The sequence below is a fragment of the Acipenser ruthenus genome, chromosome 37, assembly GCF_902713425.1.
Source record: "Acipenser ruthenus chromosome 37, fAciRut3.2 maternal haplotype, whole genome shotgun sequence".
Taxonomy (NCBI): Eukaryota; Metazoa; Chordata; class Actinopteri; order Acipenseriformes; family Acipenseridae; genus Acipenser; species Acipenser ruthenus.
This window is the reverse complement of record NC_081225.1, coordinates 9,503,055-9,524,767: the sequence shown is the minus strand read 5'-3', so window position 1 is coordinate 9,524,767 and position 21,713 is coordinate 9,503,055. Positions and strand designations below refer to the sequence as shown.

At 41.8% G+C, this 21,713-nt stretch overlaps 1 protein-coding gene across 2 annotated transcripts; it reads left to right on the top strand.

Annotated features, from left to right (window-relative positions):
• The first annotated feature begins 514 nt into the window (after positions 1-514).
• Positions 515-15,190, top strand: LOC131706816 (piwi-like protein 2). 2 transcript variants are annotated; one of them, XM_059008618.1, is made up of 23 exons: positions 515-571; positions 1,692-2,421; positions 2,965-3,064; positions 3,220-3,355; positions 3,638-3,778; positions 4,266-4,376; positions 4,721-4,838; positions 5,668-5,792; positions 6,057-6,137; positions 6,450-6,563; positions 6,647-6,835; positions 7,313-7,397; positions 7,958-8,047; positions 8,366-8,506; positions 8,914-9,027; positions 9,401-9,589; positions 9,980-10,081; positions 10,454-10,570; positions 11,574-11,662; positions 12,665-12,770; positions 13,260-13,513; positions 14,425-14,532; positions 15,004-15,190. In XM_059008618.1, the coding sequence occupies exons 2-23, from the start codon at positions 1,717-1,719 to the stop codon at positions 15,158-15,160; spliced, it is 3,372 nt and encodes a 1,123-aa protein (XP_058864601.1). In that variant the 5' UTR covers positions 515-571; positions 1,692-1,716; the 3' UTR covers positions 15,161-15,190. The 2 variants fall into 2 exon arrangements, with proteins under 2 accessions (XP_058864601.1, XP_058864602.1); XM_059008619.1 differs by lacking the exon at positions 7,958-8,047.
• Positions 15,191-21,713: the final 6,523 nt, after the last annotated feature.

Sequence of the window (21,713 nt, the reverse complement as noted above, 5' to 3'; positions counted from 1 at the left end):
TTAAACTGTGGCACTGAAGGGTACCCTGCCATCATTATGTTCGCATTGCATTTATTTAGAAACCAAACTTGCATTGCTTGCCAGAGGCACGTGGGCAGATGCATTACCAGACGTGACGATAGGAATCTAATTCGACGCCGAGAGACCGAATGCACCAGTTTGAAAAAAAAAAGACACAAAAAACAGATAATTTATTGTCTAATGGTGTATACAGTATTTTCTACAGCAAGTATGCTCCATGTTATGTTAGAATTAATATAAACATTCCCGGGGCTTTTGCCTAAATGCAATTACCAACCTTTACAAAAAAAACCCCCCAAAAACATCATGTAATATTCAAATTTGTACGGTGTTTTTCGTGGTTTGAAATGTACTGTACTTTGATTGATGTCACGGCTAGCCATTAAAGATTTGCCGCTTGCAACAACGACAAAAAAATTGCTGCGATTATCCAATAGGCGACAAGGGGAGGGGTCTTAAATTGTGTATAAAAGTAGAATCGACAGAGCGGGAGTTATCAGTTAGAACGAGGTTGTCGAAGGAAGCGGGTGAAGTTTCTAGTAGTTAAACAGTAAGAAACGTAGTGTTTTATTTTTTACAACTAGCATAATTACCATTATCAAGTTTTATAAGTGCTACAGTAACAGTTTGACATAAAGTACCGTATATTTAAAGATAATTAGTAAGGAAACTTTTTGAATTTTTAGACATGCGTGCAGTTACGTGTGTTTTTTTTTTCTTCTATTTAATCCGAATATATTTGTTTGAGCTTAACGTTACAGTATACTATTAAGTATAATATACGGATGTTTCCTCAGTCCAGAATAAGTCGTGACCTTGAAAAAACAAATAAATGCAACCAAGAGTATTGCAATTACGTTACGAGAATTTTAAGCTTAAAACTCAAAGGTGCATCGCTAAAATGTTATGTTGTGTTACACAAATCCGGAATTAAAAAATGCCTGTTTTTGACACGAGGGTGTGCCCAGGCAAATCGCTTTTATTTGATATGTGGATCCAGCAATCTTCATATTTTTCTTGTGTGGGTTATTAAAAAATAGGTACATAAGGATATTTTGAAAACAGGCTACAGTGTTACCAAACTGATAACGTATTTAAAGTTGAACATCTCTGATTATTTACTATTACTTATCTGCCGATGCTTTTGCGTTATTTAAATGTTTTGATTTTAGCGGATGGAAAACAAACAAAAAAAGTGCTGTCTATTATGTAGCGATATTAAAAATTGAGTTCGGTTTTCCAAGTGGTTGCACGCTTGTAGCATGAACATAAGTTTATTTATTTATTTTTTTACACTTGAACCCGTGGTAGTTATTACGAAGGCACTTCTGTGTCGAAACGTTGGTGTTTTTTATGAATTAAAAATATTTTGAAGCCCAATTGAGTGTGCAGTTCTCTCTTCATCGATATTGTTATTCACGTAACAGGCTAATACAATATTGCTGAGGTGGGGGAAGCATTGGTAATTAGAACCAAGGTTCTAGAACCAGGATAAGGCTTGGCCCTTGCTAAATGTAATCCTTGCAAAATGATATGTTTGGGTGAACACATCCACTACACATTACACTAAGAGAGAAGCAAGCTGCATTTTCCATCTTCCACCTCCCACCCACCCGACACAGTTCTATGTATTTTTCAATCATTGACATCTTTCTCATTTCTCTTCTCAGACTTTCCCTTTTGTGAGTGAGTAAAATGGATCCTGACAAGACAAGGTTTAGAGGGTTCCCCATTGCGGCTAGAAAGACTGGTACGCAGCAGCAGGCTCCCGGGCTAAAAGATGCTGCGCCCGGACGGTCTGTCTCAATCGGACGGTCCAGGGGGCTACAGCAGCCCGAGAGCCCAGGCGTTGGGCGATCCTGGGGGCTACAGATGGCTGCTGAAGATCAAAGCGTTGGGTGTGCGCGGGGGCTGCAAATACATGAAGACCCTGGTGTGGGGCGTGCCAGGGGGCTGGCACTGCTTGAAGACCCTGGTACAGGACGTGCCAGGGGGCTGGCACTGCTTGAAGACCCTGGTACAGGACGTGCCAGGGGGCTGCCGCTGCTTGAAGACCCTGGTACGAGGCGTGCCAGGGGGCTGGCACTGCTTGAAGACCCTGGTACAGGACGTGCCAGGGGGCTGGCACTGCTTGAAGACCCTGGTACAGGACGTGCCAGGGGGCTGGCACTGCTTGAAGACCCTGGTACAGGACGTGCCAGGGGGCTGGCACTGCTTGAAGACCCTGGTACAGGACGTGCCAGGGGGCTGGCACTGCTTGAAGACCCTGGTACGAGGCGTGCCAGGGGGCTGGTGCTGCTTGAAGACCCGGTCATTGGCCGTGCTCGAGGTCTGCCATCGCTTGAGGAGGCTGTGCCGAGCGTACAGGTGGGAAGGGGTGTGCCAGCCCCTGTGAGGCAGGTAAGTAAATTCTCTTTAATCGAGGGATTACAAAAAAAAAAAAAAGTGGTTGAACTAATTCAGAGGAGAATCCCCAGGTCTGTACAATGCCTACGTTTTTGTTTTGTTTTTTAAATACAGCTGTGGTTTATTCCAGCAGGGTATACTGAATAAAGGTTTCCCCACAGTAAAAGCGCAGCAAAATGTAGTAAAGCACAGCGAAAGCATTGTAAAGCACAGCGAGGGATGGTAAAGCATATCGATAAACACAGCAAACCAGGGTAACTGTGGGCAGTGCAGATTATAACCATGACAGAAACATGGTAAAATGTACAGAAACACACTGGTAAGCTTTTATAAGGGATAGGTTGATCAAACTGCCTCTTGGTGCTTGTGAAAGGTGAGGGACAATGACAAACTGCCAAATGATGTTGTGGTTTTAATGGGGAGTAATACCCGCTGCAAGCTTAGGCTGAGACCACCAGACTCGAGCCACACTGCCAGCTGTGACCCAAGTCCAATGTGAACGCAAGGGAATCTCTCATTGCTCCCTTGTTTTTTCAGGTGGAACGTCCCTCCTCAGCCCCTTCACTGGTGTCTATGTTCAGGGGAATGGGGGTAGAGCCTGCAGCAAAGGCTTGGGGTCGTGGTGCAGAACCAATAGGTAAGTACAGTCTAAAAATTGAAGGGTGATTAATGATTACCCTTCATATTTAAAATACCTTTGTGTGTTTTAGCAGGGGGTTTGTGGGTTTTGTGACTGCTATTGGGAGCCTATCAAACTCTTTAACCTGTGTTTCTCCTCTTGTGCCTCTGCAGTTGGGGCCCCCATGGGGAGAGGTGCCTTTGCAGATGTTGGAGCAGAGCCCAAACCTCACATTCCACAGAGACCTGCCACAGACAGGGGGCCGGCAGGGGACGCCAGTGTGGGGAAGGAGGCAGTGGGACGCAGCAGGTATGGTAGCCTGGGAAGCAACACTGTAGCTAGTCTAGAAAATAGAGGCTAACGATTGGATGTGCTTGGGTAACCAAAAGGGTTTGTCCTACCATGGCAGATTTGATGTGCTTTTGTGTTATCCCTGCTCCATGGATAAATAGAACCACATTTTTACGAGCATCAAAAAGGAATCGCTAAAACTTCGAAAGCATTTTGCATAAATGAATGAAAAAAGAGCACTGTGTGTGAGGAGTGTGTCGTGCTGTCGGTGATCACATGGCGTTTGTTTTCTGTTTGCAGTTTCCTGGGGCGTGGGGAGCCAGCCCCACAGGTGACAGGTGTGGGGAGAGCGACTCCAGCGACTATCAGAGAGGGGCCCCCAAAGCCCTCCCCACCACCCCCAGCTGTGAAACCGGGGGGCGTTCAGAGAGAACAGCCGCAGTAAGTTGTTCTCATCTTTAAGAGGTCAACTATAATACATATATATATATATATATATATATATACAGCCGTGGCCAAAAGTTTTGCGTCACCCTACAGAATGAAATCATTTTACTTCATAAAGTCGAATGAAACCTGCTGATTAATGTTATGTTAACGTATTGAATTACACACCGCTTTGTAGTTTTCTCATATACTTAACGAAAAAACTGACAAATTGAAAAATGTGAAATTTTTCGAAATATAACATGAAATATACTGTACTATTATTATGGCTTCCGGTAGACTTTTGCAATATAATTTTGTAGTTTCTTTGATTACATGATGTTAAATAAAATATCTAAATTATGTTCATAATAGGTTTTTTTTGTGTTATTATTATGTCTCAGTCCTAAAATTATAGGTGATGCAAAACTTTTGGCCACAGCTGTACATGATTGGGAGTTAAAACAAATGTATTTGTTTGCCTTTTGTGTGTGTTTCGTAGCGAGCCACTGCAGAAGAAAGGTTTGAAGGGTAATCCGTTGACTGTGGGATCCAATTACATCACAATCCGCTGTAAAAACGAGGCTGTCTACCAGTACCACGTTACCTTCAGGTGTGTTTCCATTGATTGAAAACTCTTTGTTGTTCCACCCCTGTGAAATTTTGCTGAAGTTGTTGACCTACCTTCTTAAAAGCATGCGTGGTTGTGGCAATACCCAATAAGTATCACGCGGCAAAGACTTTGCCTAATTTATATCCCTTAGTTTATTGTTTTGTACTACAGTAGATCCTGTGATTTAGTGTTCGTAATGGATGAACTGCATATTGCTAAACAGAGACTTTGATTCCGAATGTAATGCATGCAGAAGAGGAGAGTGTGATGCAGGCATGGCTGTCTGGCCACGCTTTTATGTGGGTGTGAAACTGATCAATATTTTTCTGGTCTGTTTTGTCCAGCCCTAACGTGGAGTGCAGAAGCATGCGCTTTGGTATGATGAAGGAACATCGTTCTCTCACCGGAGAAGTCACAGCCTTCGACGGATCAATTCTGTACCTCCCCGTCAAACTGGAAGAGGTCCGCAAAGCCAGTTGTGCTCATGTGGGCTGTACTGGGAGCCCTTTAAACTTCAGCATTCAAAAAAGCTTTTCTTCTGCCGTGAAATTGATTTTTTAATGGAGATACGCTAGGGGCGCAGTTTGACAAACCGCTTCTAGATAACAGTCCACTAATGCCAATTTAATTTTACAGAGGAAAATAAACTGAATAAAAAGGAAAATTTACATTACAATCATTTAGACTGGCTGAGTAAAACTCTTTTCTGTCCTGAAGTGCTGTTCTGTGACTCAAGTGGAAAGAAAATCTGCAAAGATATGTTTGCTGGCAACTACAGCTATGGCCAAAAGTTTTGCATGCCCTAGAATTTTAGAATGAAGACATAATTTGAAAAAACTAAACTAAATGAACATAATTGAGCTATTTTCTTTAACATCATGTAATCAAAGGAACTACAAAATGATATCGCAAAAGTCTACCAGAAGCCATAATAGTAGTACAGTATTTCATGATTTCGAAATGTCAAATTTTTCAATTAGTCAGTTTTTCGTTAAGTATATGGGAAAACTACAAAGCGGTGTGCAATTCAATATCTTAAACTAGCATTATTCAGCAGGTTTCATAAAACTTTATGAAGCAAAATGAGTTAATTCTATAGGGTGATGCAAAACTTTTGGCCATAGCAGTATGTGCTTGAGGTGCTTTGTAAAACTAGCCCCTGGTATTACAAAAGGTGATAAAATATTAATAAACTGCAAAATCAGTCTCAGAGTATTCGATGAATCAGTCAGGGGGTCCGGTGCATTTACACTGGTACATTCGGCTGGTGTATCCTGCTTTTCTATTCCAGGTTGTGAACCTGAAAAGTGAGAGGAAAACAGATGCCGCTGAGATTGATATCAAGATCCAGATGACTAAAATCCTGGAGCCCAACTCAGACCTGTGCATCCCCTTCTACAACGTGGTGCTGAGAAGGTCAGACTGTTCAAAGTAACATCAGTTATACCTGCTCTTGCTGTGTCCCATGCTTTGTTTTTGGGTTCTAATGTTTGTGTTCAGTGTGTTTGTTTTTGTGACCCCTCACCCCCTTGATAATTTATACCCTACTTTTATACTGCATGTAAGAAAAAAATAATAATGTAAAACTTGAAAAGGAACAACTCAGGATCTTGCTCGAGGAATGCTGCAAATAAAAGGACAGAGACCTCTTGAAATAATCGCAAGTGCTTGGTTTGTCAGGGTCATGAAGATCTTGGGTTTGAAACTTGTTGGACGAAATCACTACGACCCCAATAGTGCTGTGGTCCTCGGAAAGCACAGGTAAGAGTGCGTTTGCATCCAGAGCGTTCAACCTTTCGTGCAGTAAAAAGTTTGAGGGGGGATTTGAAAAACTGTCAGCAGCACTCTGCAGTCCTTACTACACAGATTTGTGATGTCAGTGTTTTTTTTAATTAGTTTTAAAAATAATAATGCAAATCCTCAAACTGTACTTTTTTTGTGTCTGACCTAGTCTACACTATATAACCTGTATATGTTACAGTCCAGATGGAGGAGCCCCTGGGTCTCCCAGTGCAGTTTGTTGGTATCTCTTCAGCATGCTCATTGGCTGCTGGGGTAATGCTTATGTTTAAGGTTGCAGGTGTGGCCTGGCTACTCCTCCTGTATCAAGCGCACAGACGGCGGCCTCTTCCTGACTGTCGACGTTTCCCACAAAGTGCTCCGAAACGACTCTGTGCTGGATGTCATGTGAGTGCCTGCCGTGGGGGTTTATTAGTCCAGCCATTGAGAAGTTTTTTCGTGCATCTAACTGTTTCTTACTCGTATTTCAGGAATGTTATTTACCAGCAGAGCAGGGAGAGTTTTCAAGATGAATGCACCAAGGAGCTGATTGGTAGTATCGTCATCACCCACTACAATAACCGCACCTACCGCGTAGATGACATCGACTGGACTAAGTCTCCGAAGGACAAGTTCACCATGGCCGATGGATCTGAGACCACCTTCATTGACTATTACAGGTCTCAGAGGCACAAGTTACAGCTATGGCCAAAAGATTTGCATCATCCTATAGAATGAACAATTGCTGTAATGAAACCTGCTGAATAATGTTACGTTAACATATTGAGTTACATGTCGCTTTGTAGTTTTCCATTTAAAAGCTGACAAAAAAGGAAAAATGTGACATTTCGAAATCCAACATGAAATACTATACTACTGTTCTGGCTTCCGGTAGGCTTTTACGGTATCATTTTGATTACATGATGTTAAGTAAAATATCTGAATTATGTTCAGATAGTTTTTGTTTATAGGGGCACTGTATGGAAAATACGTTAAACCTAAATTAAACAGCAGAATTCGGAGAATATTTCTTTAGGTCATTTCTGCATCTGCTTAGCAAGGTGAGGTCATTTGGAACAGTTCTTTTAACTCAGAGAGTATCAGAGCCCTCTTAAAATATGAGTAGTGTGTGTAATGATTTTTTTTTTGTTTCTCAGCAAAAACTATGGGATTATCATCAAGGAACTGGATCAGCCTCTTCTTGTCCATCGCCCTAAAGAGAGATTGAGACCAGGAGGAAAGGTACATTTTTTTTATAATTATAATTGATCACTGCGATACAGTCAAAAAAATAGTGACAACTAAAACCTTGTTTCCATGCATCATTCATCCTGGGTTGAAAACCCTGCTGCCCCAGATACTGCGTTTCCATGTTCATTTAGACGACCCGCATTGGCTGCCAGTCCGAGCTGCCCCTGATTTTTTTCGGACCCTTTCCCAAAGCGGGATGGGTGGAAGTACGTCACAACACTGACCAATCAAGCGACAAGGGGGTGTAAACATTAAATCCACACCCGGGGTGAGCAGGTTTCGCCGTGCTTCAATATTCTCGTATCGCTTTTTTTTTTTTTTTTGTAGTAACAAAGCTCAAAAGAATTGTTCGGATTGTCGGAAGCAAAGCAATAGCGTTTTGTAACCGCCAACATCCGTCAAACTCGCATTGCATGGAAATTCAGTTCGGGTAGACTGTCAGTGGGGGTTCAGGAGGGGTACGGGACGACCCGGATCAGCTGGGATTGGCGGTCAGTCCGTGCTCATGGATATGAGGTGTAGATGTTGCGCTGTGATTTGTGAATTCACAGGTTCTGACTGGCGAGATCCTGTTGCTTCCAGAGCTGTCCTTCATGACGGGGATCCCAGACAAGATGAGGAAGGATTTCCGAGCCATGAAGGCAAGTCAGCTGGGATTGAACAGGGCTAAAGCATGGCTCATTGAAGCAGAAGCCCTGGAAACACTGCAGTGTCTGTCATGCTGCTATAACCGATATTTTTATCTTAGTTTTAGTTTTGTTTGGTTGCTTCTTATAAGGTGCTATAAATATAGCGGGGCCATAATTAAAAAATGCAATCCCAGACATTGAAATGCACACCGGAAGTACAATTTTGCATTTAATCCTCTCAATACTACCGATTTCCTGCTTTCCCCCCTGTGTATGAAATGAAACAGTGAAGTACAGCAGAATGTTTTGATGTTTTTTTTGCCCTTTTAGGATTTGACCATGCATATCAATGTGAGCGGGGAACAGCACACAAACTCATTGAAACAGCTCCTGAAAAACATCAACACCAGCGAAGATGCCTTGACTGAGCTCGGCCGCTGGGGTCTGGTCATCGGCTCCGAGATCCTGCTGGTCAGTCAGCAGTGCTGTTTGTTTTGGGTACTTAGCTGAGGTTGGCATGTCCACTCAAGATCGTGCACACAACCATCAACACAGTGTGGAATGCAGGGAGCTCTTTGCAAAGCCTCAAAAGCATCTGAGGAAAAAATAGATTCATTCAATAAACTGAGTAAATGTAACATTTAAATAAATAAATAAATAAATAAATAAATAAATAACACATTTGCAGTTGCGCTTGGACATATTATGTGCTGTCCAGCAGGTGGCATTGTTGAAGCACTTTGGTCAAGTTGTTAGTGTGCTTTTAGGGTCCTGGGCTATTTTATTTTTCCTGCGAATATTTCTTAACAGTCTCTTTACTGTAGGTACTATAAAAAAAAAAATACTTGCATGCCAGCTCTCTTTCTATTTGGATACAGTGTGAAGGAAGGACCCTTCCGCTTGAGACGATTAGCTTGCAGTCTGCTTCGTTCGTGACCTCTGCTGATGTCCAGTGGTCCAGGGAAGTTGTGAGGGATGCATCTATTAGCTGTGTAAGTATTATTTTAAAAACGCACAGTCATGAGTACGACTTCAGATGTTGAGTTTGATGCAGACTATTCCATTGCAGGACTTTGTTCCAGCCAGTTCCTTAATTATTCAATTGGCCCTGCTGACGCCTTCCCTCTAGCTTTGGGTATACAAAAGCTGTTTTAATGGACAGAGATGTCCGTGCTAGAAAAAGGCATTTTACATTTTGCAATGTCATTGCAGAGTTTATCCCCTAATATTAATATAAAGAATGTAAAAATGAAAGGCGGAAGCAGTTAAATTATTGCTTTGATTTGTGTGTTGCTAGTTTTGCAACATTGAAATTGTTGGGGGGGGGGGGGGGGGGCGATACTTTGGTTATGTCTCACAACCCAGATCCCTCTGAACTGCTGGGCCATCTTCTACCCACGGCGCTGCTCAGAGCAGGCTGAGGAGCTGGTGGCCACCTTCGGGAAAGTGTCCGGGCCGATGGGCTTGAGGCTTGACCGGCCAATCCGCGTGGAGCTACGGGATGACCGCACCGAGACCTACGTGAAGAGCATCCACTCGCAGCTCACCAGCGAGGTAATACAAAAAACACAGGAGGGTCCCCCCTGTATCCCACTGTAGGGCTCCCACGTGTGCAAATGCAGTTTATAGACATGCTAATGCAGTAAAGATTGTGCCAAAGTCGCAGAGAGAAAGTACAGCTATGGACAAAAGTTTAGCATCGCCTAGAATTTTAGGATTGAGACATAAACTATATGAGCATAATTTAGATATTTTATTTAATCGAAGAAGCTACAAAATGAAATCACAAAAGTCTCCCGGAAGCCATAATAGTAGTTGAGTATTTCCTGTTAGATTTCCAAATGTCAAATTGTTTTCCGTTTTTTCTTAAGTATATGGAAAACTGCAAAGCGGTATGTAATTTATAATACGTGCTTGTTTGATTTTTCTTTTTTTCCTCTCTAGCCGAATGTGCAGCTGGTTGTGTGTATTATCACGGGCAATAGGGATGACCTGTACGGTGCCATTAAAAAGCTATGCAGTGTTCAGTCTCCAGTGCCTTCTCAGGTGATGTGGTTTATTTTAAAAGTTTCAGGTCTCAGTCCCTACAGGATGTTTCTGTTGCTACCATAAACTTGTAGACAAATTCCTTTCTGTGACCGAACAATGCAAATATATCCCCTTCAGTCGCTGCATGCATAACTGTACCACGTTAAGTTTCCTATCTATGTATCTATTTTATAATGCATGTTATGTTTTTTGTTAGAGTTTTGGCAACACATTTTTTTTTTAAAGTACTGTGTGAACAAGCCTAATCACCATTGAACAATGGGTCCTATTGCACACAGGCCTTCATATTTCCAAACAATGTTCCATTATCTGAATGGTGTCTAGCTCTGTTTTATTCTGGTGACCTTCTTTCTGTCTGTGTTGATGTAGGCCATAAATGTCAGGACCATCTCGCAGCCTCAAAAGCTCAGGAGCATCGCCCAAAAGATCCTGTTACAGATAAATGCAAAGCTGGGGGGTGAGCTCTGGAGTGTAAACATTCCTTTGGTAAGTATCAGTAAATGTGGAATACCACAGTACTGTGTACCTCGCAATACCCCTCAGATACTACCCAGCTCTGGCTTTACAACTGCATGTAGAACGAAACACTGAAGTATAGCAGAATATAGCAGAATATTTTCATGTTTATTGTTTGTGGATCAAGAATAGGAGGCTGTGTGGTCCAGTGGTTAAAGAAAAGGGCTTGTAACCAGAAGGTCCTCGGTTCAAATCCCACCTCAGCCACTGACTCATTGTGTGACCCTGAGCAAGTCACTTCACCTCCTTGTGCTCCATCTTTCGGGTGAGACGTAATTGTAAGTGACTCTGCAGCTGATGCATAGTTTATCCACACCTCTGTAAGTCGCCTTGGATAAAGGCGTCTGCTAAATAAACAAATAATAATAATAATAGAATGCACTTTATGTATGTATGTGTGTATCTGTATGTTTGTATATATATGTATAGTGAAAAAAAAATGTGTTGGTGGTTGGCAGGGATAGGGTTAATTTCTGTCCCTGCCAGGTAAATGTGGGTGTAAATATTTGATTTAATTTAATAAGTCACCTGCCTGTAATTAGCAGGGAGCTACATAACAGGAACCAAATGCTTGTACTGAAGGCAAGAGGCTGTCAGTCGGGGCGTGGCGGTAAACGGCATAGCCATCCAGTTATAGTTCATTGAAGAAAGCAAATTATAGTTTGATACTCCATGTGGGAGTTCAGTTTTATTTATCTTTGTTTTGTGACTAATAAGTGCGCCACTGCGCTAAACTTCAATTTCTTTGTCTGGGTTTGCTTAAAAGCAAACGAACAAGTGAAAATGTAAGATATGTATACAAATACACACACCCCTCTGCCTCGCAATGCTTTGCCTGCATGCCAAGCAAAAGCCCAGTTTGTAGATCAATGAAAGTTAGTGATTTTACATTAAAGAGAAGGTACAATTCAGTTATCTTAATTCAGTTTGCAGGGCTCGGGTAACGAGGATGTTTTTGTTTTTCTGACCCCAGAAACAGCTGATGGTGATCGGAGTCGACGTGCATCACGACGCCAGCAGAGGGAACAGATCGGTCATGGGTTTTGTGGCCAGTCTGAACGGGTACATTTCTTTGATTAAAAACGTGCTGCTGTTCTGTAAAGCCCATGTAACACCAGGCAACGTTATCTGTCCACTTTGAACCCCTTAAGATGCACAAGGAAATGTTCTTCACGAGGAGGAAACTGACCATTTGGATGACCAGATCCAACCTGTCAGTACGTTTTAAAACCCTGGTTCGTGCCCCTCATTGCAAAAATAAGAAAGTTAGCATCATTTTTATTTGTGGGTCATGTGTCCCTTGTCCCTTAAAGGGTTAAAACACACTGTTGTAGGTGTGTTTTTAAAAAACTTTTTTTTTTAATGCAGTTTTCAACACGTGAATAGTTCAAGCCTCAGAATCTATAGTATTTTTTACTTTGTAATTCAAGTGTGATCTATGCACTCAACAGCTGGTGTTCCCGATCAGTAAAAGTTCATAAATTGAATGCAAATACCCACAGTGATATTTAGCCGCATTATCACAGAAAACAAATGAAATGGTCACGATGTACCATATTATTACAGTAAAATATTGGGCAGGAGCGAAATGCCCCATCAAATGATCCGTTAAAGAAAGGATAGAAGGGCTCCCAAGTGGTGCATCCAGTAAAAGCACTCTCGTAGAGTGCAGGATGCGCCCTATAGTCTGGACGTCGCCGGTTCGAGTCCAGGCTATTCCTTTGCGACCGAGGACCGGAGCTCCCAGGGGGCGGTGCACAATTGGCCGAGCGCCGCCCGGAGGGAGGGAGGGTTAGGTCGGCCAGGGTGTCCTCGGGTGTCCTCGGCTCACCGCGCACCAGCGACCCCTGTGGTCTGGCCGGGATAGAAATGCTCTTCTGTACTGTACAAGGCTTGTTATTTATTTCAGACCTCATTTATGCATTGGTTTTCTTTTGAATGATATGTCATTCGTACATTGTGTTACATGAACCAGTACGGACATGGTAATGTTTGACACTGAGCCCATTTCAAGCCGTGTTTGTTTGAATATTCCTGCACTCATGTTTGCTGTTTTATGCCCAGCACGCTGACGAGGTGGTATTCCAGAGTGGTGTTCCAGATGCCTAATGAAGAGATTATCAACGGGTTCAGGATCTGCCTGCTAGCTTCTTTGCAGAAGTATTTTGAGGTGAGAATTGAAGCGAGTCCATTGGCAGAACAATAAAACAAAATCTACATTTCCACTGTGGTCTACCGAAAGCCATGGGTTTCTTATTCAATATGGATCTCTAAACGGAGGGCAAGTCTTTTGTCGGCGCTGTTCGTTATCGTGGTTATGCAAAATTAAACATCTGACAGTTCAGGGGAGTTTTTGTGTATAAAGAAAATGACAGTAATATTTAAATGTGATACCATTTAAATCATTTGAATAGCCAACCATCTCCGTGTATCTCCACTTTTTTATTGAATTAAAATACGTAAATATCTGCGAAAACATTCCCAGTTCCGTATCGCAGGGCTATATTGCATTAAATATAGATAAGAAGCAAAATTTGACCCTCAAACCAGCCTCAACCTCGGCTCTTGTGGTTCATCCTGTCACCAGATCCCCTTGATAGTACAAGACCCTTACTATGTACAGCCGGGTGTTCATCGTTTGTTCCGACGCTCTCGTCAGGTTAACCACAACCTGCCCGAGAAGATCGTGGTGTACCGGGACGGCGTGTCGGACGGGCAGCTGAAAGCCGTGGAGGACTTCGAGATTCCGCAGCTGCTCAAGTGCTTTGAGACCTTCCCACGGTACGAGCCCAAGATGGCGTTTATTGTGGTGCAGAAAAGAATCAGCACCACCCTCTACTCTTGCAGTGGAGACCGATTTGGAACCCCTCCGCCTGGGACGATCCTGGATCACACTGTAACCAACAAGGAGTGGTAAGCGATTTAAATAAACAGTGCGCTGTGCCGCAGGCTGGAGGACTCATGCATGACGTTTTTAATGAACTGAATATCTATTTGGTTTTCATAGACAGGTTTGTGTCTGCCAGTTTTGCTGCGTTTTCATGCACTAGGTTTATTTTTTCTTTAATCTCTCCTGTTGGAAAACATGGATTGAGAATTGATTAGCAGTTTGCTACGCATGTGGACTGGCAGAGCTATACTGGTGTTCTTTTCTGAAAAGAAACTAATATTGCAGATAGCAGACTGTTTGGTTCAAATTGCATGTACTGCTAACAATTGATAAGAGACCTTGTTTCTACAAGCTTCTTGTCCAACATTGACTGCAAGCTAACAAGATAACAGTGCTATGGACCAGGAGGGGCTAGGCTCTAAGACTTTTGGGAATACAAAGCATAAAGGAGCTAAAAGGCTCCCAGGGACTGCCGTTGGACCCAAAGGTTCACAGGGAGAGTAAGAGATAATACTACTGGACTTAAAGGGTCTAAGGCAAAACGGAGAGAAGATGACAAAAACCAGATGTATGGACCTTTTTGGGGCACCAGGGGTTTGAGGAATGCACTGAGTTCAGAGGTCGTCACACTAGATCACACACACACACATACACACACTCACACAAAATGAAATATATGTTAACAGGATAATGAGTTGTACCTTTTCTATTGGTTAAGTGTCAGAGAAAGAGGAGGAGAGAGACACCTATGCAGAAGGGTATTTAATGTCATGCAACAATTGTAAGAACGAGTATTCTGTGTCCTGTACCTGGGACCAGACTCCCTGCATATTTCAATAAACCTAACAACTGACTGAAGAAAAGGACTCTGTGCAGTTTCTTGAATCTACTTACTCACCATCCTCTTTTTAAAGTTACATCATCTCCCTTTCAGGGTTGATTTCTATTTGATGGCCCATCATATCCGACAAGGCTGTGGGCTGCCCACCCACTACATCTCCGTCTATAATACCGCCAATCTCAGCCCTGACCATTTGCAGAGGTAAGACGTTTTAGAGGACTTGTTTCTAATCGGGAGTTTTTAAAACTTAAGTAATATGACTAATGTTTAGGCCACATGCTTCTCAGACCGATTACCCAAACTTATTTATGATGTCGGTTGACAGAGAGTGGTCTTAATAGTGAGCAGATCACAAGGAGAAGTTTACTGTATGTTTTTTAGTATCATCCCAGCTCCATTGGACCTCGAAATCCCTTGAAACAAGCTTTTAAAATGATAGTAGCATTACTTGTCCGGGTCATACTCTGTAAGGAGAAAAATTAGGTCATCAAAATGCACGCTTCAGACATGTTCTCACCATGTGTGGATTTTGCATGCACATGACACCTACCTTGAATCACAGGTGGTTTAGGTATCATCATCAACCACAAACGGAGGAAACGTCTCACACAGGATTTGGTCCACTTGTGCTGCAGAGACATATGTTGTAATTTTTTTTTTTTGTTCTTACAGGCTGACCTTTAAGATGTGCCACATGTACTGGAACTGGCCCGGGACCATCAGAGTACCAGCGCCGTGCAAATACGCACACAAACTGGCCTTCCTCTCCGGGCAGGTTCTACACAGCGAGCCAGCCATACAGCTGTCCGACAAGCTGCATTTCCTGTGAATTATAATTAGTATTATTATTATCTGTGATTTTGGGGGGGGGGGGGGGGGTTAGTAATCTGTAGGGGGGGAATGGGGGGGGCAAGCACTTTAAAGCACATAAAAAGGAGAAAAGAGTTTGTAAAGCCAATTTGATTTATGTTTTGTATTCGCCTTTGAATTGTCTTTTTGTTTTGTTCAAATGATCTGTTCCTCTGTACTATGTTGTAGTACAAGCAGTTCAACTGAGCTTGTGCTTGACTACAGTTTTTTTATGTTAAAGTTTACGTACCCTTAAAGTTCAGGATCGTGACAATGAACGGTGGGGGGTGGGGACACAGGACACCGCCACCCCTGTACAACGTATTTAAAGATGTTTACAAGCATACAGTATTCTCATGGCTAGACGTCCTGTGTATCTAGATTTGTTTAGTCTAGAGAGTTCATAAATTGGCTGAATTAACTTTAAAGTATTTGCATTCAATATATTTATATAATTTAAAATAAGTAAATACAAAGTTCGCCAGCGCTTGCCGAATAAAATCCTGCGTTTAAAAAAAACTACAACATTTCTTGTTTTAGGGTGGAGAAAATGAATAGCATCTGAGAAGTAAAAGACCACAATAGATTTAGTTTAGTTTTTCTCTAATCTTGCAAAAACGTCCCACGGAAAATGCTGCTTTCTGCATGTTGCAACACCCCCCTCCCCCCTCACACAAGTGTCTATATTAAGCGGTTAATGCAGTAACACTTGTAAGCAGCTGCTGAGTGGAAAACCATTTACTGCATATTATACACCCATCTGAACCCTGGAGAAGAGATTGCTTTGTCTCTACCTGGACTCAACCTGTATACCTAATCAGCAGGGGCTGCTATAGCACAGTAAGAGAACCAAACCCAGCCTGCGAAAGCGCAAAGGCCAGTACAGCACACCATGTGGGTCCCTAGCCAAGACTGGCAACTTGGCGACACCAGGATTCGATTAGCAGGCCCCAGTGCTCGTGACTCTCCCTGCACTCTGCGCAGCAGTGCGCCTCTGGGGATCGCAAGTGATGTTTGTAGGCTTTACCAGTTTATGGATATGTTTGGTAATCTTGCAGGTAGTACAGCAGACTTGCTAACTTGTACCAAGCGTTATCACATCATTTTTCACTGGCACACGCTTTCTATATGTAACTGCTAACAAGCTCTTACCATATATTTAGTTGTAATAGTTTAACCCTTAAATATGGCCACAACGCAGCATTGTCATTGTTACCGCTTTTGATTATTTTGAATGCAATAGAAATCGATAATGATATTTATTATAATTATAATAAGGGAGTTATTTTTTCCGGACAAAATGATCATATTTATTTTACAATAAAACTATTGTAGGAGGAGGTGATATGGAAATTGCAAAAAGTTTGATTTTTTTTTTTTTTATGTTTGTGTTTGTCACCGAGTTACAGATTACAGAGCCGCTATCTCGTTATATGTGCTTCAGCGAATCAAGGACTTTTAGATAAGATCACAGACTCGCTCACTCGCAGTATGTAGAACATTTCAATCGGAAAGCAGACAGGTCTCGGCTACGGCCAAACAGCAGGAGAACAGAAACCAGATTCCGAATGAAGTCAACGAGCCCTGTCTTGTGCGAGGCTGTCTGTGATGAACCAGTAAGAGTGCCGAGAATAGTTCTTGTTCGGACACTCGGTGGTAATGTCAGGATCACTTTTGTTTTGTCTGCTTACTTTTGATTATGAGGAGAGAATTGTTTCCCTGATCCCTCTATCAGACACGCGGATCCTTCTGGGACTGTTACACGGTGTATTAAGGTTCTGTAATAACAAAAATACAAGGTTATGTTTTTGGTTTTTTTTAGGTGTGTGAATAAATAATAAACCATGTTTCTTCAAGTCTGTCCTACATTCTGTATAGTAGTCTTTATTAGGGTCCGGGATTACTCTTAGTATCTGAAGACTGAAAGGCTTTCCTTGGAGAGTGGATGATAATAACTGGGTTATTTTACAGGATTGAGGCTAAATGACCTATTTAAAAAATAAAAAATAAATTCTCCAGCACTCAATGTTTCAACGTTAAAGACCCTCCTTCCAGGTTCATAGTTGGCTGGCGAATAATAGGTTGTAAATTAAATCAGTTGCTCCACTAATAAAGGTTTAAATGCAGTAGTCATGCCTCGTGTTAGCAGTATTTGTTGAGAGCTCATGCTGTAATAAAAAGGCGTGGAAACTGAACTGCTCCCTTCGTCCCACTAAGGGAAAGGATGATCCCTCCACTGCAGGGCTGGCCTGTGGTGTCCTGTATCAAAAGTTTACCACACTAAAGGCATAGCAAGATCTAATAAAGCACAGTGAAAACATGGTAAAGCATAAGTAAGCATTTTAAAGAATAGCAAGGTTTGGTAAAGCATATTAGAAAAGCATGGCAAACTGGTGAATGCAGAGTGTAAGCATGGGGAAAACAGTCAAACTGCAAAAATACCATGGTGAACTTTAATAAGGGGTATTATGGGGAAGCCTTCATTGTCCATAGTTGTGCTTTTTGGTCTATCTCCCAATACAATAAAACAGACTGTCTAATCTAAAGTCAGCAATCTGATGACACTGCGACTGCTATTTCTGAAGCATGTATTTTTTATTTTTTTTTGTTCAAATTATAAATACCGGTACAGCACTAAAACTGATCATAATCAGGTGCACTGGCATTTTTGGGGGGTTGTGAAAATCCTGAATGACTGGTACGACAGAAACAATTTTTAACGACAATGCTGTTTCATGGATAATGTGCTGTGGGGAGGAGGTGTTGGGTTCACCAACTTGTAAGACAGTGGCTCCCTTATGTTATAATTCAGTTACATTCGCAGTATCCCATAGTCCTGTTCAGGCTTACTCTAAAATGTGATTCACTGGTGTGACACAGAACAACCTAATTGCAAAGAAAACCAACAACAACAAAAAACACCTTAATTACACAGTGCCGAGAACAATAACATTTCAGGTTACGTATATAAATCTTTCAAGAAATTGGCCTTAGGCAGAACAGCCATCATACTAAACATAATTCCATTTGTGAAGTGCTGCGGTACTGTGCTTGTACAGTGACAGGATTGTCTTGTAATTGTACTTAATCTAGCAGTCATTCTCCGAATTTGGATACTGCTGCATCTAAATGTATTTGAACATCATAAAAAAATGATTATTGCAGCTTTGCTCGCTTTCCTTGTCCTGAGTGATGCAGAACTGAGTAGTGGAACTAACAAGCTGTAACACTACTGCCCAGTAAAGATATACAAACCAGTCACACACACACACACTTTGCTCTGAAAAGGGCTCCCCTGTATTATCACTAGTAATTATTATTACATGCTCTAAAACCAATAACCTTTACGCTTAGAGGTGGTGACTTGCCCCTAGACACATTAACATACACCAGAAGGTTATCTATTTAAGTTAAAAATTCCAAGCCGTGTCAAGCAGACACGTTCTGTCTAATGCTTTCATCAGTGTACACTCATATCCGACGAGACCAGTTTAACAGGTCTAGTTAGACCAGTTGTATTAGACACAGCCTTTCTGTGAAAACACCAGTTTCTGTGGAGTAACATAGTTGTTAATATGTGAAATGGCAGCCGTATCAGTCCAACGATGACAAGACAAAGAGAAGGAGAGGTGATACCTTTTATTGGACTAACTAAACAATAATTAATCGCAGGCTTTCGAGACCTCAGAGGTCTCTTACAGGTGAAAGTACATTGCTCTTCTGTACTTTCACCTGAAGAGACCTCTGAGGTCTTGAAAGCCTGCGATTAATTATTGTTTAGTTAGTCCAATAAAAGTTATCGCCTCTCCTCTGTGAAATAACTCGGCTGGGAATTTAATTGCACGCTGCTGGAGAATCTCTGGGAACCGGACAGACATTGCAGAGCCAAGCAGAATCACATGGCTTAAGACGACCACAGTATAAGACCTACAATTACTGATAATAGCGCCACAGGTGGCCAAGTCCCAGTTAAAAGGGATACTGACGTCTAATAAGTGCAGACGTTACCAATTTCAAGAGTCTGCCGAGAATCAAATAGAAAAGTGACAGCTTATCTGGTGTATGAATGACTGTGCTTACATGTATGCCTGCTTGTTTGGTATATAGAGCGCAGGTCGGGTCACTAGAGTTCAGAAGTAAGATTTTCACATGGTTTGGATGGAATGAAGAAATTCTAGGCAGATAAGTTAATCTTAATCTTATAAGGAGGCAGGCAGTGTGGTCCAATGGTTAAAGTCTAGGGCTTGTAACTAGAACGTCACTGGTTCAAATCCCACCTCTGCCACTGACTGACTCACTGTGTGTGACCATGAGCAGGTCACTTAACCTCCTTGTGCTCCATCCTGCGGATGAGGTATTAAATCAGTGTCCTATTGTAAGTGACTCTGAATATAATGCACACTTCACAACCTAACTCTGTAAAGCACTTTGTGATGGTGGACCACTATGAAAGGCTCTATATAAAAATAAAAATATTATATTATTATTAATACAAGCTCAAAGCAAATAAAAAAAACAAGACGCATGTAATGAAAAATGTTTAAATGTCATAGAAAGAAACATCAGGGAAAGGTGAACCAATAAAGACATTTGGAGTTCTTTAAAGGAGTGCTTTAAGATCCCTGTTAACTTTATGGGATATGGCAATATTTCAAATGCAACACCATTGATAATCACCCTGGTACCCTTGTTGTAAGTCGCACCACAGCACAGCATGAAGTGAGCAGGTTCCAATCAGCAGAAGCAGCTTTTATAAATAGTGTTGTCTTTGAACTATCTGCATATTCCTAAATGAAGTATAAAATACAAGCAAAAAATCTTGATTTTCAACAGGAGAATAAGTGGGCTGGAGGTAAGAAGAGGTAAAAGGACTGGTTTTAAAAACCTTGTACAATAGTGTATATAGGCCATTTCACAAACAGTTTTGGGGTCTGGATTTCCTGAAGAACTTTAGCACAGAAGCTGTAACATACCTTTCCTGTTTTCCACAATGTTATCAGCATCTAAACGGAAGCGCTTGAGATTAAAATTGAAAGCGACCTTGAGAAAGTGTCTGAGACAAAGGAATTCATTCTACAAAGAGCTAACATTAACCAATTAGTACTTTCAGATTCATATTAATAATAATAATGATAATAAAAACATTAAACATGTATAACCTGTTGATCTGCTTCAAGTACAGTAGTTGCTAGTCTATTTGTCTCAGCAATCAGTTTCCTATTTGAATAGCAGGTAATAATCACCAATAATGGTGTATGACTGTATATGGGGACTCAAAAGCATACAAATACAACTGAAAACAAGCATGGGATATTACTGTAGATATAAGGAGTCTCCAAAGACGGCACCAGGCAGATTAATCGATTAGTGGATTTTTAATTTAGGTTCATTCAGATATATGATTAATTGTTGCATATCTGCTTGCTGTCTTGTTGTGAGCTGTGTAATCTAACACAAGGAGGGGGGAGATTGTGATGAGAACAAAATCCAATTTCTTCAATCAAGGGGGGCCTCAAGCCAAGAAAGTGAGGAAACTCCCGCATTAAAACCACAGAGCACTGAACTGACACGTGTATAAAAACTCAAAGGGTTGTATCTGACAGGAACATTTAACAAGCTGGTGAGACACAGCAGATTAAAGTAAAGTTAAATAGTGAAGCCTGGTTGAAATTGCAAAGAGAGAGATTAGCTACCAACTGCGCTCTCTCTCTCTCTCTCTCTCTCTCTCTCTCTCTCTCTCTCTCTCTCTCTCTCTCTCTCTCTCTCTCTCTCTCTCTCTCTCTCTCTCTCTCTCCTCTCTCTCTCTCTCTCTCTCTCTCTCTCTCTCTCTCTCTCTCTCTCTCTCTCTCACACACATGCCTAACCAGGTCAGTGCTTATAACTGTTATTGGATCTCTTCAATATCAGTCTCTAATTGAGCTAATTGCCTTCAGTTTCTGTTCCAGTTTCCCACATAAAGGCTTTTTTTTACTCCAGATTAACGAAAAAGCCTTTGATCAGTTCAGCGTTTGAACCAGTAAACCACGGTAAGCAGCAGTCTGAATGGGATTTTCAAATCTCTGACATTAAAGTACAGTACTTGATTAACAGATAAAAAAAAATGCAATTTCCCCCCAGCATTGTTCCGTAATGGAGACAGACCACTCGGTTCTGGCTGAGCACCCTTTCCCAATGCTTATCTGTGTCCTCTCCTGGCCTGTGGCTGGTTCAGTCAGGTGCTCACTGTGGGCATTGCTGCATTCTGTGCAGGCTGAGGGAGCACACAGACTGAAGAAAGAAGGACAGGTGTTCATGGTGGGGCCTGGGGGGGGCACAGTTAAGCTCCTCTTTTGACAGCACTAATTATATATTTCAATTAGTGCTAGTGCAGATGATTCTTTTAATTGTGGGCTTGACTAGCACCTTCATCAGCAGTGATCAAGGAAGTAATGGCACAGGGGGAACAATTGACAATAAAACCAGTTGTTTTTAGTCATCTGTCCCAAGAAGAACCCTATACAGCTTATCGATGAATGCACTAGTCTAATGGTAGA